At 38.7% G+C, this 16,668-nt stretch overlaps 1 protein-coding gene across 1 annotated transcript; it reads right to left on the bottom strand.

Annotated features, from left to right (window-relative positions):
- Positions 1-3,989: 3,989 nt before the first annotated feature.
- On the bottom strand, positions 3,990-16,668 carry BNIP3L (BCL2 interacting protein 3 like). Its single transcript, XM_074164204.1, has 6 exons — positions 16,490-16,668; positions 10,546-10,732; positions 8,702-8,774; positions 6,793-6,896; positions 5,840-5,989; positions 3,990-4,572 (listed from the first exon to the last, which is right to left on the bottom strand). The coding sequence occupies exons 1-6, from the start codon at positions 16,575-16,577 to the stop codon at positions 4,524-4,526; spliced, it is 651 nt and encodes a 216-aa protein (XP_074020305.1). The 5' UTR covers positions 16,578-16,668; the 3' UTR covers positions 3,990-4,523.

The following is a 16,668-nucleotide window of genomic DNA, read 5'->3' as shown; positions in this document are numbered from 1 at the left end:
GCTGCGCTTCGCCAAGCTGACATATAGTGCAGGATACAAAGAGTGATTTAATGAAACAGAAATGAATTTAGCTTTTTCTTTTTCATGTGGATGCTGTATGCAGCACGTTTTTCCAAGAGTATCTTAAGGTTTTAGCTTCATTTTTAAAGTGATGATTCAACTATATAGCATAGTTCAAGAGTCCTAGCATTTTATTTGGATTTCAAGACCCAAAAGACAAAGGAGTCCTCAATATAACTAATTACCAGGCAAAGATCCTACAAACACTTGCACAGAATCAGGATTTCATTTTTAGATAGAGTTTTTACATGTATGCACACACACGCAAATGTATAAATAACATTTTTATATAGAACTTCTTAATAAAACACGGAATTCGAAGTATCTCATCTTTTCATATGTATACAGTCGAGTTGGAAAACACGAGTCTAAGTAGGACTTAACATCCCCTGCCAGTCGCACGTGGATAGCTAATTCAGCTAAATCTCTAGGTGCATTCTAGTTCAGTGAAGGTAGAAGGTAACTCTCCCAGAATTTAACATGAAACACACTTTTGGTGCTGATTAGAGAAAAGCAAGACACTATGCAGCTCACTTGTCTAGCTACATTGCGTTTACTTGAACAGATAAGTAATATCACTATGGTGCTCTAAATTAAGTACGCAAATAAATCCCTTCTCTTCAGTCTTTCCTTGAACACTGTTGTACTAGAATTAAAAAGGCAGTCCTCAAACTCCATCAAAATGTCATTTATACCAGAATAATCTCAGTGCAAAGATACTGCTGCTTTAAGCAATGTTGTCTTGTTTTTATTCCTTTGCAAAACATCACATTACAACTAAAGGCTTTGAAGCACACAATAAAATTATTTTCTCTGCAACACCGACTAAATAAATGTGTTTATCTCAATTGGCTGCAGAGAAAGAAACTGCTCAAAGCCCCCACAACCCTGCTCTCCAAAGCAGTATCAAAGCAGTAGTAATTCCAAACTTCAAGCCCAATTTTCACTGTAAATCACAGACATCTAAACTTTCTGAAAGTAGCATTTATAGTTTTATCTATCTTACTCCTCAGGAAAAAAAGTAAATCCCATTTTCACAAAGTTCTGGATTTTTACATTAAAAACACGTAAAAGAATCACTAGGTAATTGAAATGGACAGGAACAGATGTGGAACTATGACATTTCACACTTAGAATGAACAACTCTTCACACGATACTCCCAGAAATAACCAGTGCTCTTGAACGAAGAATATGGAGGCAGATTAACAGGGTTTATGTCCCTTATTCTTTAATCTGCAAATTTAACAGAATTAAGAAACAGAGGAGAAATACAAGGAGTACAATAGATTTGACCAATTATACAAAATCTCATCAATTCTACTTTACATTTCATATGCCACTAGATATATTTTGCTTTAAAAGTTTTCCTTGATGAGGCGCTGGAGGACTCGGTGCAGGAATACATTGCTGATAATGGGAATATTTTTATTATTAAGTGCTTCAGGAAAAGAAGCGGATGATCCCAAGTCACTGAAAAAAAAGAAAACCAAAACAAAAACCAAACCCCAAGCCATCGTCCAAAAAAATTATTCCAGTCTATAAACAGCAGCTTCAATGCTCGTATAACCCAGAACACAACAGTTTCATGAAACATTATACAAATCAGTCCTGGAAAAATAAAGAAAATTAAAGAAGGAAAGAGAAGAAAGGCGCAGCATGAAGTAATTTCAGACAACCAGTTTTGTGAGAGCTTTAATGGCACAAAATGTTTATAAGCTACAACTTATACATGTACTGTAAACTGTATATAATGTTACAAAGTGCTAACTAATTTATGAAGAATGCATAATCACTTTGGCTCAGTTAACTCCAATATTTCAACAAATGTCAATTAAAAAATTTGAATTTCTAACAATCTTCAGCTTTCACTTTTTAAAACAGTAAGTAAATATGCATTTGCTGCAGTTAAGTTAGCCTGCTGCATTTTTAATGTGCGAGTTTATGCATTTTTTTTTTCTTGATCCTATTTACAAATATTCTAGGCCAGTTTTCACTGAATGTAAGAAAAATGAAGCCTGCATTTTTTTTTCCAAAACTGTAAACAGGTATAAAGCTTTTTAAACAACATTTATCTTAACAAAACTTCAACTATCAATAGTTGAAACCCCTTTTCAAATTATACAACAATCTGTTTCTGTTCATTGTAAAACAAGAAGTTGTAGACTTTCATCCAAAGCTTATAGCAGGGTATCAATAAATACTGCATTGTATCATAGCAAGTGTTACAGTGATCATGTATCCACTCCTCATCTATTGTTTTCACAACTTCTACTTCACAGCTCCTTCAAATATTGTAAGCTGTTGATACTCTAGCCACAAGCTTGAAATATTATTTAGCAGATATTCTGAAGAAGAATTACCTTTTAATTTAGAAAGGGGTAATTTTTATTTATTTTTTTTTTTGAAAAAAGTACTCCCTACTTAGTAAAAATCTATTTTTCCACTATTCCAATTTCCATACAAAACAAGGTGCTGTAATTAGAACTGAAAGTGTTTCAGCCTTTCCCCTGCCCCCTCGGTTTTCAGGACTGTAAAACGATGTACTTGATACTATCTAAAACACCCTTCACCACTTCCCCTTTCCCTCCCCCACCTTTGGGTGAAACCCAATATCCACACTCGAAACAAATACGCAGTTGTAGGCAACTCCAGTGCCACTAGTATTCACAACTAAAAGAAAATAAAGCAGAAGTCTTCAACAGAATTTTTTAAGATTGCCCCTTCACCCTGAAAGCATTCTCTAACAGCATTCAGAAGTAGAGAATAAAAATAAATACAGTTTAGCAGTGGATTTATACTTCACTTTTTTACTTCCTGGGAGCTAACCAAGTTCTTTTAAATCAAACTTCAACTGGGGTTCAGCTTCTCTGCATCAACTGTTTCAAGCAATCACTGCTGTATCAAATAATCAACTTTTATAAAGTCTGATGCAAGCAAACAATTACAGGTAGCTGTTCTCTCCAAACTGGCTGACTATATTTTCTTACCATTTTCTACAGGTCAGCCTGCTAAAGTTTTTATTTAAATGAGATTTTTGCTAGTCTTAAAATTAGCATCGGTTCCCTAAATACTTAGTATTAAAGTCTATATCATATTTTTTTTTTATATATTCATATATATATATAAAAAAAGAGTATTCTATCCTTCAGAGTCATGCTACATGTTCTGAAATCCAATAAAATCTATTTAAGGACATGACTGTCCCAATGCTTTGTAACAATTTGGTACTAAAGCTTCACATTTTGAAAAGAAGTGTCACTGAAGGAGGACAAGGCTTAATGTTCCCTAAGATAAAAGTTCAACAACATTAGTGAGAAGTCTAGCTAACATGAGACATCACGAGTGACTTTCAGATTCCATGTATCCCCAGAGGAGATTGTACAGTAAACAGTGAGATAGGAATATTGAAAACTCATTTGCAGAAGACATTTCAGAGCTTTACAACTTCTGAATCTCTATGCACCTGCAAGATTGTCCCCCTTAAAGATAGGTCAAACGCTTTACCTTCCGAAACGGCCCTATCGTCGTTAATTGTAAATGGTTCCACGACAAACAGAATCATATTCTTTTATACAGAGTCTAACTACACCTACAGCTGTTGGGTTTTTCCTTAATTTAAAACTACTTTTAAAAGGAAAATTTCACATTTAAAATTTTCCCTTAAGAAAACAGGTAAGGAAAAGAAAAGCTTCTTCACATGCAAACAATGCAATTTTTCTAATATTTTCTAGGCATCAGACAGGTTTTCCTACAAGGAATAAGGAGCTGACTTCATAGAAAAGACAAGATTACAACAATTACCTAATATTAAAATACGCTGATGGATTTAGTTATCCTACTTTAAAATTTATGCAGTCTTTGCCTCCTGCAAATCAAATGGTGTTAGCCAATACAAGGGGCCGAGGAAATTCCCCCAAAAGCTGATTTAAACTGTTCTTTCTTTTTTTATTGCCAGTGATTTCTTAGTTTATTTCACAACCAGCTTGTTTTTCAAAAGAAAAATTCATTTTCACTCCAATCAATAATTTTCTCCCAAAGAGACTGTTAATTTTATCACCATAATACAGTCAACATCTATACCATGCACAATTGCAATTTAAGTCAGGTTGCACTAAGGAGGCAACAGCATCACTGATAAAATCAAAACTTGCTGGTGGCATTTTGCATTGAGAGAAGCCCTTGCAACATATAGACAGTTGTAAACTCCGTTCAGCAACTCTGACGTGTCTTGCAGGCCAAGAGGCAGGGGAATGGGAGGAGAGAGGGAAAGAATGTGGATAGCGAAACACCTCAACAGAGTTCCAACACAATACTGAATTCCAGAGTTAGCGAAAACCTGGATATGTAAGGAAAGGGTGATGAAGTCAGGGTCATGCTTAAAATGGTCTCAAGTCAAATGTACTAAATGAGACAGTAACACCTTCACAGGTCACATGGATTTCCAGGTTTTGCACTCCATCTTTCAATAGGTGCTGGCCGAAGGTGTGGTCAGTCGTTTTCCAATGTAGATGCTGAAATAAAAAGTATAAGGCGTATCGTATTTCACAGAAATACTCCCCGTTTTCTAAACAGTCCTGTCACACTCAGCTATTCTGTCTTTCAAGTAAGTCTGATGAGATTCTTCCAAGGACTTCACCTCTCTTTTATAACATTACTTAAGGAGTGAGATCTTCAGATGAGCCTAGAAAGACCGATGCTATCAACGTTCAGTAAAAGTGAGTTTCTTCCAGTCTCAAGCTCATTTGAAAACCCCAGTCCAAAAGCTTTGGTGTTGTTTGTAGAGTACCTGACACAGGGGGGCTCTTCAACCCCCGAGCCACTCTCCCAGATTACTACGGTAAAACAAATAAAGTACTGCCTATAAAGGGAGGGGGTGAGTTTAAAACACTGAGGATCTACGCAAATGCTGACCTCTCACAAATAAATCCAGGCAAGATCTAATTCATCGCACAAATCTACAATTTTTCTATCGTATAAATATCATACAGTATATTCCCATATATTCTGTCCTCCTTATTTGTTAGTTTACAAGAATTTCAAGACATGCTTGAATTACACCCCCACAAATAAATATGAAGCTAAATAAAAACATATTTTGAGTACACGCCTTTTCCCCCATCACAAAGAACATAAGATGGATAAACATAACACAAGGATTTAAGGAAGCTCACAGATTATGTTGGATTACGCTGGCAATGAAAACATAGCCGAGCAGAGTCGTAGCTGATCTTGCAGGACACATTCCAGTATTTCACGTATCTTTTTTAAGTATTCAAACCTTGACTTTCAGTAACATCACACAACTGCAGCATTAGACGTTGAAAATTACAGAGTACGTGCCATACACACAGAACTTCAGCATCATTATTTGTACACTGCGCTCTTGAAATGGTTAGTAAAAGTTACAGCAGTTTTCCACCTATTCTATTCTTACTTTCCCTACATTATAACCTGAATCATTTAAGTAGAAGGTGTGGATAATCAAATGGCACATGTTATAATTGCAAAGGTTATTTGTAAATTCACGATAATCCGTGCATTTTCAATATGAGAAACTTGATCTACTCTAGAATTGAAACATATTAATGGCTGAAAAGTTTTAATGGTTGAAAAGTTTTCCTGCGTTTCAAAAAAAAAAGGCACCAACCCTATCTTGAGCAAGGTGCAACAATACTCTAGTTATTCTAAAGCCCTTTTCAGCCAGCACCTGACATACGAGTAAAGTGGAAAAGCAAAGCCAGATGCAAAACTTGAAGTGAGAATTAGGTTAATACTTACCCTAGTCCCAAAGCCAAAACATGAGATATGAACAGAGATGGAATGAAAACCTTAAGAAATTCTGCAGAGAAAATGCCACCTTTTTTCATTGCTCCACTTTTTCTCATACTTAAAGACACCGAACGTTTAGGATGTCTGAAATGAAATTCCCTGAAAGAAGAGGGGGAGGGAGGAAAAATTCAACAAGATTTTTTTGTTTCTTTCCCTTTGTTTTCCTTTTTCTTTTCCCCACACAAATACACACATCTCTGTAGGAACATTTTTTTTTAAGAGTACAAAGAGCTAGAGATCAAAGCAAGAGATCCCTTACACGGAGTAAGGAATCAAAGAGAATAATAGGAGGTATTGTGGAGAGACCACTTACACAGACAGTATAGAGACAAAGGGAGCAGAAGCTGAAGAGAGAGGTAGGTCCGAGAGAGGGAATTTCAGGATGTGATTTGTTAGCAAGAGCCTCATTTTTTGTTCCAAACAGAGATACGGAAGTCTGCCAGATTTAGAGAGCATCCTCTATTTTAATAAAAATGCTTTGCATTCAAGGATCTCAACGTTTCCCCTTCCGTGGATGAACATTACATATTTTACATAGAAAGAAAAAAAGGTACAGAGAATTTAGGAGACTTGCTCAACACTATTCCATTCAATAAGCCAAAACTAAATCCCATGAATCCCAGCTCCAAGTACCCAGCTCTCCCAATAATTGTAATTTTGTCAAGAAACCTTGTAATCAGTTTGCTGTGGATCTATATTACTTTCAGTAAAAAGGTAATTCTGTTGCTGTTAAGATTTTCATAATACTTTGTTGTGACTTTTTCTAGCCTCCCCAAAGAGAAATCTATCTTTTTCTAAGATAATCTTATTTGGAGAGCCAGAATAATTCCATACAATTGTGACCTATGATTCTTTTCTCCTTCATATAAAAGAATATTCATTAAAAAAAGAGTTTAACTCACTTGGGAGGAATGTTTTCAGGCCTACTTGACCAGTCTGACACCCAGTCAGCACTTTTCTTCAAAACTTCCAACTCCTTCTCTCCTTCTAGTGCTTCTTCTTCAGACTGAAAATAAGACATGGGACAAGCCTTATAACACTCAATTAGCTCCTCCTTACGGTGTTAAACTAAGAGCAACAACAAGAGTGGTAAAATGATAAGCACCAAATGGTGGCACCTGATAAACAAGCAAGTGTTCTTGGGCTACTGATTATTCAGAAGAGATTTTATTACGCGAAACAGGAGGATCTGTGGAAGTCAGCACATCACAAACGTTATTACTATGTTCAGGATTTCAACATCATAGCAAGCTGTTTGTTTGCTTATTTAAAAAACTAACTGAAAAGGATTATTTTAATCCTAAATTTAGTAAACTAGCACTATGCAAAAAATATTAAAAAATAGCACACTTTAAGTTGATGATGTTCAATTTAAAGTGCACAGAACATGGATAAAGCACAGAAAGACAGTCAAATAAAAACATCTCAAAAACACCACTATGATTTTTTAAAGGTGTTATTAGTCATTTAAAATTTATATTACTTGCAACTAGCAGCTTCTACTGGGTGCGTCCCAGACACAGTAAGGAAAGGCAAGGACTCAGTACAACTGCCTTCATCCAAACATTTAACTTTACATCACTAGATGCAAATGTTACCATATAGGAAAAAAATAGATTAGAAAGACTAGAGAAAACCACTGACTTTGGTACAAACTCCTCCTTAGTATCAAAACAATTTCCTGAGTGACCCTTAGTAAAATAAGACAAACCACTTACAACATTGAAGTGGGAACCACACCAAACCCAGAAGCAATCAAATATGAGAGTCACAGAAGTGAGACGCAGACCTAACCACCAACTTCATTCACATCGGTCTGGCTCCACAGGGCAGAAGTGCAACAGTCCTACTGTTCCGCCAGGTCTTTGACAAAATTAAATGCAAGGTTTCATTCTTCCAGGAATGCTTTTAATTTATACTGCTGAAGACAGCAAATTCTATTAAATGATCAAACTAAGAGTTCAGCATTAGTCTCCTCTCAGTTTGTATTGTGGAGATTACTGACTATCACGTGAGCTGACTATCTGTAGAGCAATAAACCGAACACCCTGAAATCTTGTGCAGAAATATAAACATTTGAAAAACAAAACAGGTTTGACACAGTTTAAGCAGAGTGCTAAACAATAATATGACTGCGACTAAACAGGGCACTTCTCAGTTTTAGAGAAGGAGCCTCATTTTTCCCTTCGCTCCAAAGCTATTAAACTCTACAAGTCAAATTTCAATTAACACAGATTTTAAGCCTAAACAAAGTCTACTAACCCTGCCTCTTTGTTAAAAATAATTGTTATGGAATGGCTTTTAATTTGATAAAACTTTATTCTGAAAACAACTGCTAAAAAGAAAAGACAATTTAGTTAAACTGATATAAGCTTGAGTGCACAAGTATTTACTGTATCTATTTCCAGAGAGGTACTATATAAAGTTCTAATCAAAAAAAAAAAAAAAAGAGTAAAAACCTGCAAGAACAAAGTAGGAGGCAAGTAAACAGCCCTTCCCAAATGACTAAGGGACACCTCCAAATTTTGATTAGATAAAGTTTATTAATTCATTTGCTTGTACTGCAGGTAACAGCCAAGTTTAGGGTCTCACAATTTGAAAAAAAATTGCTAGAAAGCAGTAGTTTAATGCTTTTTTTTTTTGACATGTCAAATATGTAACATTTTAGACCTTTTAACATGACAGAGCTTGCTCTACCCCTCAAGTATTTCCAATACCAGTCTATATAAATATATGATCTATATACGATAGCCACAACTTAAAAATATTTTTTTAAAGTCAATGTATTAAAAAAGTTAGTGAAGAAAATACCTGAGAACTACTGTCTTTACTTGTGTGCATTTCCACATCAAATGTTATCTGTCCATCTTCTTGAGGTGAAGGGCTAAAAAGAAATGGATTTCATTATGTCATTTTGTCATATACATTCTGTCACCTAAAGAATCACTAACGTAAATAGAATCTCAGTTGAATCACTTCCACGTGCACTTCTGCACACTGTTCAGATGAGTTAAGAGACCACACTGCTCTTCAGATCACATATATCGGTATCAGAAAGCCTTCCAAAACCATTCATCATTTTTTATTTCCCATTTATAATCCTACCTTTCACAACAGGGTTGACTGTCCCTCAAGTGAAGCAAAGAAAGCGTTGCCCAAAACCGCAACTGCTACACAAAAGATGTAAATCCCTTCTTTCTTTTAGATGGCATTGCCAGTATTGTGAATTATATCTCTTTTTGTATCATTACACGCAGAACATCACATCAAAACACTTTTTAACGTTTGGCAAGAACACATATTCCCCTTGTTAGCCTCACTTAAGTCGTCGCTATTGCCATTATTAAAAGTATTAAAAATTTGGTAATCTACTCAAGAAATTAATCTCACCTATCACACCTCAACCAAGGAAATGCCGGGGAATTTAAGTCAGGAACGATATAAAGTCCTGTGTGATGCACCAATGCAGGTCTCTCCAATTAAAATGCTATGGGTATCTTTTTAACCTGACTTAAGCTTTCATGAAAAAGGTGTATTCAGAAATATTCAAAAAGACCTCAAAACACCACACTTAAAGAGCAACTTACTGTTTAGAACTTTTAGAAAAAAGAATGCAAAATGTCAAAGTACCTCCCCTCTCTTGTATGTTCCTTCAATTGTTAAAATGGGAAAGGAATTGCCAAAAAGTTAACAAGTAGCAAATTAAGCTGGAGGGGGAAAGAAAAAAAAAAAAAGAATCCGTCTTCTTCACTTAAAACGCAGGTAATGACTGAAAAAATCCTGTGCTAGTAAAAGGAACTATACAACCATCTTCTAGCAAACATTACTGGTTGGACTGGAAAGTACTAAACTACTTACAGCTCATGTCTTAGCACCACAGATGTAACAAATTTTATTTTCTATAAATGTACCCGTTGTACTTGAAACTCAAAATACTCATATGGATTATTTTCAAAACTGTCTGCTACATTCAGTAATTAAATAAGGCTTAACTGATTTCAAATAGCTTTTATATCTGATCAACCACTTCATATAAGCTACGCGGTAGACATGACAGACAGAGAGTATCCATCCAGCAAAACCAAAGGAGGCAGGAGCAGAAGGACAGCTAAAATTATATAAAAGAGACCACTCAAGGATTTCCAAAACTGCCCCAAAACTTTCTAGAAAAAAGGTATAATTTACACCTAAGAATATCATAATGCTCACAGATGCCTCAAAGGATTATACTGTCAGGTAGGAAATATTCTGCCTTCACAGGAAAAAGAAGTGGAATATTGAAAGCAGGGAGTACAAATTTTGAGAATATTTTTTTTCTGTTAAGTCCAGTGATACATTTCTTATGCTTTACTAAATATAAAGCACATGTACATAACATTATTATTAATAAGCCAGTACAATTAGATTTTTTTAATATCATGTGTGATTTATGACAATGTGAAATTTAACTGTGGTGTTGACGGGACTTCCCCGCTCCTGGATTCCTTAGCTTTCTGTAGCAACAAGGTGTTTTTTCAAGTCAGAAGTCTTATTTGATAGCCAGTCGTCACGAGCCAGCAAGTACTTAAGTCTGAGAAAAAGCTTTACCCTTTCGTTAACATCTACAGGATAAAAACTGCAAGGAACTGCGTGCAGGACAGCAAACATTTCTTTACCTGTCACAGTGGGAACTACCTCTTGAACTGCTCTGTCCTGATTCATGCTGGGCATCCAGGAGAATTTTTTCCATGTCTCCGTTGTGGATGGAGGATGACGAAGGGACATGTTCCAGACCTCCATTTTTGCCATTGCCATTGTCGTTGCTATTGCCATTGCCGTTCATCTGTAACTCCACCCAGGAACCTGTTGGGCCAGCCAGACATCATCTCATTAAAAGCAGTGGAACTCAAACCCATCTTAAGTTTATCAATTACACACAGAAAAAAACATGAACGTGGTGAACTCAGATAACATACACTGCTGCTGGGAAAAGCTCATAAACATGCATGGGAGACAGGAGAGACATGTTTCTTCCTCTTTCATCAACAAAAACACCCCTAAAAAGTTATGTTTTGTTGCTACCTACCTCCAGAGCTAGTCAAATAGAACGTCCCCTCTCTCCTCAACTATTAATACTTTAACAGGTCACGTTTCTCTCTGCAGTTTGAAGCCTCAATTATCTACGCATCACTCAATTGCACTAACCACCCTGCTTCCCTGTTCTACATCTACATTCCATTTTGAAAGAAAATTTTCACCCCCTACCCCCTTCTATGCCACTCCCCCAGCTGCAGCTTTGTATTTTCCTTCTCCCTTCTACTTCCAAAAACCCTGAATCAAACCCTGCTTTTTATATACATCAGGCAGACTGCAATTCTCAGGCCTTATTTGGCTTCCTTTGCCCTGGCCCCCTAACAAACATCTCTCATTCAATGCCATCTGCCACCTCTCCTGTCCTACCATAACCTTAATAAGCAGGCCATACCACAATTCAAACCATCACAAGCTCGAGGCAGGCACTAAGTTTCCTTTCACAGCTGAAATACCCTGATAACATACGTGTCACTGCAGTTCGATTAAAAGATTTCACTGCTCATAAGCCAAAATAAAGAACTGAGTAGCATGAGAAATCCAGAATTCTCACACAGTTAGTAAGTTCAACGCCATCACTTCAGGCTTTTTTCCTTATTCTTCCCTTTTTTCTTTCCTTAGCCAGGGAACACTGTTATCATCTACAAGCTGATATTTCCTGGGTTTTCCCTTTTTTTTTTTTCTAGTTATAACTATGGGCTATCCACAGATGCACTGAGATTTGACAAAAAGAGCACAAGCGTATCGTGAACGATACAAGCACCTGCTCAAAAGTTCCTACGTTCTGTAGTTAGGCTGAGAACTTTTATTTTTGTTTTCACATGTTTTCACATGCATTTAATATGCAGATTAACTAAATACAAAACAACAGTATGTTCATTAATGACATGTTTCAATTCATAGGTTTGGGAAATATTCTTAATTCATAAACATACCACTTAATGTCCCAAGGGGTAAAGATAGAATAAACTTCCACTGTTCTATCTGTTCCAAATATTTAAATACATTCCATAACACATAAGGACCACAAAGATGATGAGGGGCCTGGAACACCTCTCTTAACGAGGAAAGGCTGAGGGACTTGGGTCTCTTTCGTCTGGAGAAGAGAAGGCTGAGGGGGCATCTGATCAATGCCTATAAATACTGAAAGGGTGGGTGTCAGGAGGATGGGGCCAGTCTTTTTCCAGTGGTGCCCAGTGACAGGACAAGAGGTAATGGGCACAAACTTGAACATAAGAAGTTCCATCTAAACAAGAGGAGGAACTTCTTCACTTTGAGGGTGGCAGAGCCCTGGAAGAAGCTGCCCAGGGAGGTGGTGGAGTCTCCATCTCTGGAGACATTCAAAATCCGCCTGGACACGTTCCTGTGGGACCTGCTCTGGGTGGCCCTGCTCTGGCAGGGGGTTGGACTGGGTGATCTCCAGAGGTCCCTTCCAACCCCATAGCATTCTGTGATTCTTTGATTCCCTGTCCAACTCTAATTCCATTCTTCTCATTAGGATACATAACAAAAATCTTTTGACCATACAGCCGCTTTATTAGCCATGATTACAGACCGAAAGATCTCCAATTTCACAAAAGCATATGGTTTTCTATACACCATTGTTTCCCATTACCAGTCAGACAACAATTTCACACACATCATCACAACTCCTGTGTAATTTAATTGGTGCCACCTGAAGGTGAGCTCTCTCAGATTTTTTGTGTTTGGTTCATTCTCTAAAGTTTTGACATCTTCATCACTGAGGTAAAAACAGACAAGAAAAAAAAGAAAGCCTAAAGATACAAACACAACAGCTGAAACTACTTTTTAAACATTATTTGTACAGGTTCTGAATTTTAACACTGACTTCTTGACTTCTGAAATGCACCTTATTTCTATAGCAAAGTTTTGGCTCCGGGAACTGCATCAGTGACACAGGAAGGGACACGTCCTAACGAATTCACCTATTTTCAACTTGATTTTGTGAAGCTGAAACAGAATTTATCCTCTGGACCAATTATTAACTACGCCATTATACGGATGACCACAGAAGCATCATGCTCGTTAAAAGTCCTGGTGGTTTACAGTCTGGTTTCCCTAAGCTGCATTCACAAACAAGGGATTTAGGGTCTACACAAGGAATTTAGAGCTCTTGTGCACAACCACAAGACGTACACCAACTCTGTACTACACGCTGGACTTTTCAGGTATTGAAGAGTTAACTGAGAAAAGGCAGCCTTTGCTCAGACTAGTTGGCATGAGACACAGAGATTGTATTATTTCAGATTTATAATGATTGCTGGTGTCTAAATTTCAAAATAAAAAGGCCACATTGTAAGAACTACATCAGGAAGGCAGATTTGCCTTGTAGCAACACCTTTACAGCAAGAGGCCACACCTGCAAAAAAGCACGTGGCAAATGCAGTTAGAAGACTGTTAAGCCACAAAACTATACGTTCCCCAATAACCATTCTGGAGCAGAGAGTATCTGTTGGGAGAATTATAATGGTCAGGATCTGCAAAGACATCTATTATTAAAAAATCAGCAGCGAGTAACAAACTGATGTGAAAAGACCAGAGGGCAAAGGTGCAAGGAGAGGTCTTTCTCCGGCACCACGTACGGGCAGAGAAAAGCCCAGCAGAAGATGATCAGAACTGGTTGTTCGAGGATGCAGCTGCAAAACACACCTCCACAGCACTTAAGGTTCTGCACAAACAAAATCTTTATTAGCGATTATCCCAGACTGACAAAACTTGCCGTTTATCTAAAACGCGTTGCGGCCATACTAGGAAGAACACTCAAATTAAACTGTGAGTAAAGAGTTCCAACGAGTCGAGCAGTAGTTTACATGACAAGCAGCACGTTCTCCATCTGACCTCACTTTTAATGAGTCAAAATACATTCAAGGAAGCGTAATCTGACATCAAGCTAAAACATGCTACATACTCCCACTGGCAGTCACAACCGGTTTGGGAGAGGGAGCCAAAAAGCTCCAGTAGTTTCGAAGACTCTGATTAAAGGGAACATAAATCTCTGCTTCTTTAAAAAGATGCACAGGAATATCTTTGAGAATAAACCGCCCAAGTAATAGAGAGCGCTTTCTGCCCCAAGCTTTCTTCAAAACTAAGGAACTCGCATTAATAAGCCCACATGAGAACTCTTATTTTACCGTATTTCTACTTACCATTTTACTGTCAAGTAGATAAATATGGTAACATTAAAAGTGATAGAATCAAGAAATGCGGTAGAACTTTCCTCCCTTCACAAATCAGGTAACACACACTTTGGGGGCGGGGGGGGGAACCCCAACCAAACTGTTCATATAAATTGTATTTTTCTCCAAAATTGTTTTAATTTTGGCCATGCTCTAAGGCTAATTATTTCTCTATGAATTTATATACTTTAATTACATGTTTTTCCATAACTGGTGGACTGTTTAAACAAGAGGAGCTAAACGTGTTGGGGAAGAGGGGTCTCACTTTGTTTATTCCCTCTGTGAGTTCACTTGGGTGGGTGGGGGTGGAGACACCAAGGACAATATAAGTTTTTTATATATATATATATAAAACGTATTCATGTGTAAGCACACCAAACTAGTAGCTCCCAAGAAGCCTGACCCATGGTATACCTGAATAAACTAAGAAATATCACTTTTACAATGAAGTATACCATTAATCAAAAAGAAAAAAAACATCACAAAGAGAGAAAATAAAAGAAAGCTGTTCAGATTCCCATAATGGTAATTATTAAGCAGATTTTCCATGACAGAGATAGATGGGCTACTGCCTAAGGTGGGATTTCTGTTTTTTTTTGTCAATATGTAACAAAGCTTTATAATAATTAAAATATAGGATGCATCTAGAATTCTTGGAGCAAGCAAGGCTTTTTTGGTGTTTTTCGCGAACCCAACAAAGCATTGGTTCAGTTACCAGTTTTATTCCCAGGTCTTCCAACCTTGAATTCAAGTGCTGAGGGATCTTTGAACAAAAGGCCCTACACACGCACAAATAACATACAGAACAAAATGAATAAGTGTCTAAGCTCATTAGTCTGAAAAGGTTCACTGAAAAGCTTCTATAATGGCAGAAAATGTACCTATAACACCAAAGCATTGTGGAGCAGCTGAACATCTGAAAGCAGCACTAAGCCTACGTGGAACTGATTGGTTGCATTTGTTTTGTTCACGCAGCACAGGCTATAAAACATTTCCTCTCATGCCTTGTGCTCACCACCTTCAGTAATCACATTGATTGTGCTAAGCCTTTACGTGCTTATCCAGCAATAAGACCTACGTGGGCAGACCCAGCACAGGCTTCCAGCGCGCCCAACTCTTGTTGCTCCTACCTTAAAGCAGATTAACGTGTCCCACAGAGTAAGTTAACATACTAACAGAAAACAAAAAAAGAAATATTAAAATATACAAGCATCAAAGCCTGAAATTTCCAAAGTAAGCATCGAGTTAGGCAGTAGGCATGTTGCAACTTTAAAACAGCATATTTGTTATTTAAGTATGCTAACAGCCCTGAATAATTTGTTAAAACACCTATTTTACTCAGGTGAACATTGTTGTAAACTGCCATCCTTATCGCAAGATGCAGTGTTACCAGGACACAATAGCAGTGTTATGAAATGGGCATAGTTTATTCTTCTTTAATACAATTCCCATTGAGTTACAGGAGATCAACCAACCAATGTATTTCGTGGTCAGTTTAACTTCATTGTAAACCACGAAGGTAACAGTTAATCATTAATGCAATTTATTCACCTCTTCGACTGCAGAATCCTTAATAATTACAAACAACTGAAAGGACACATTGAAGTAGCCATTTAAAACGAGGGAAAAGCGTCTGCCAAGTAAGTATGTGAGCCTATATAGAACCCACCGACGTGCCTTACTAGTGTTATCCTAGGAACAAAAGGATGCAGCAGAGCAGCTGACAGAGATGCCGGATATAGAGGAAAATAGCTCACGTCAGTGGTATTGACTCAGCCACTGAATAAACTCATTCCCACAGTCACGCTCCTCCCCCTACCCTGCTGTATCCCCATCTTAGCTGATAACACCAGCCACCGAATAAACTCAGTGTAACCACGGAACAAACCTGCTCCTGCTCCACGGCGCTAGCTCGTTCCTCCGGCTGCGCCCGCCGAGGCCGATCCACCTCAATCCTCCTGCGAGGCCCGGAAACCCACCGGCCAGGGCCCTCCTCACCGCACCTCACCCCGCTTTCGGCGGGCAGCCCCCCGCTTTCCCCAGCCCCGCTGCCCGCCGGCCCCGAGGACCCCCCCCGCCATCTTCCCGCCCCTCTCTCCCTCAGGCGGCCCCCGCCGAGGCGCTGCCTGTCCCCCCCCCCCAGCCCTCACCACCCGCCTCTCTCTCACAGACCCCCGCCCTGGGCGGACGCCGCCGATTGGCCCCCGGCGGCTCGCGCGGCCCCGTCCTCCACCAATCGCGGCCCGGAGAAAGGGGGAAGGGGGTCGCGGCCCTCACAGCCCCCGGCCCCCCCCGCCCCATTGGCGCTCGTCTCCACAGCGGCCGCACTCACTGTTGAGGCCCGGCTCGGTATGCGTCCCCTCAGCCGGCGGGTTGTTGTTGTTGTTGTGCTGCTGCGGCGGCTCCTGAGGGCTGGACATGGCGGCGGCGAGGAGCGGCGACTGAGGAGCCGCTGGGGTTGGGACAACAACAACAAACCTGGACTCCGCTCCGGGCCCGGCCACCCCGCCT

Source organism: Numenius arquata, chromosome 26 (genome assembly GCF_964106895.1).
Source record: "Numenius arquata chromosome 26, bNumArq3.hap1.1, whole genome shotgun sequence".
Taxonomy (NCBI): domain Eukaryota; kingdom Metazoa; phylum Chordata; class Aves; order Charadriiformes; family Scolopacidae; genus Numenius; species Numenius arquata.
The sequence above is the reverse complement of the archived record's forward strand: the minus strand, read 5'-3'. Positions and strand labels throughout refer to the sequence as shown.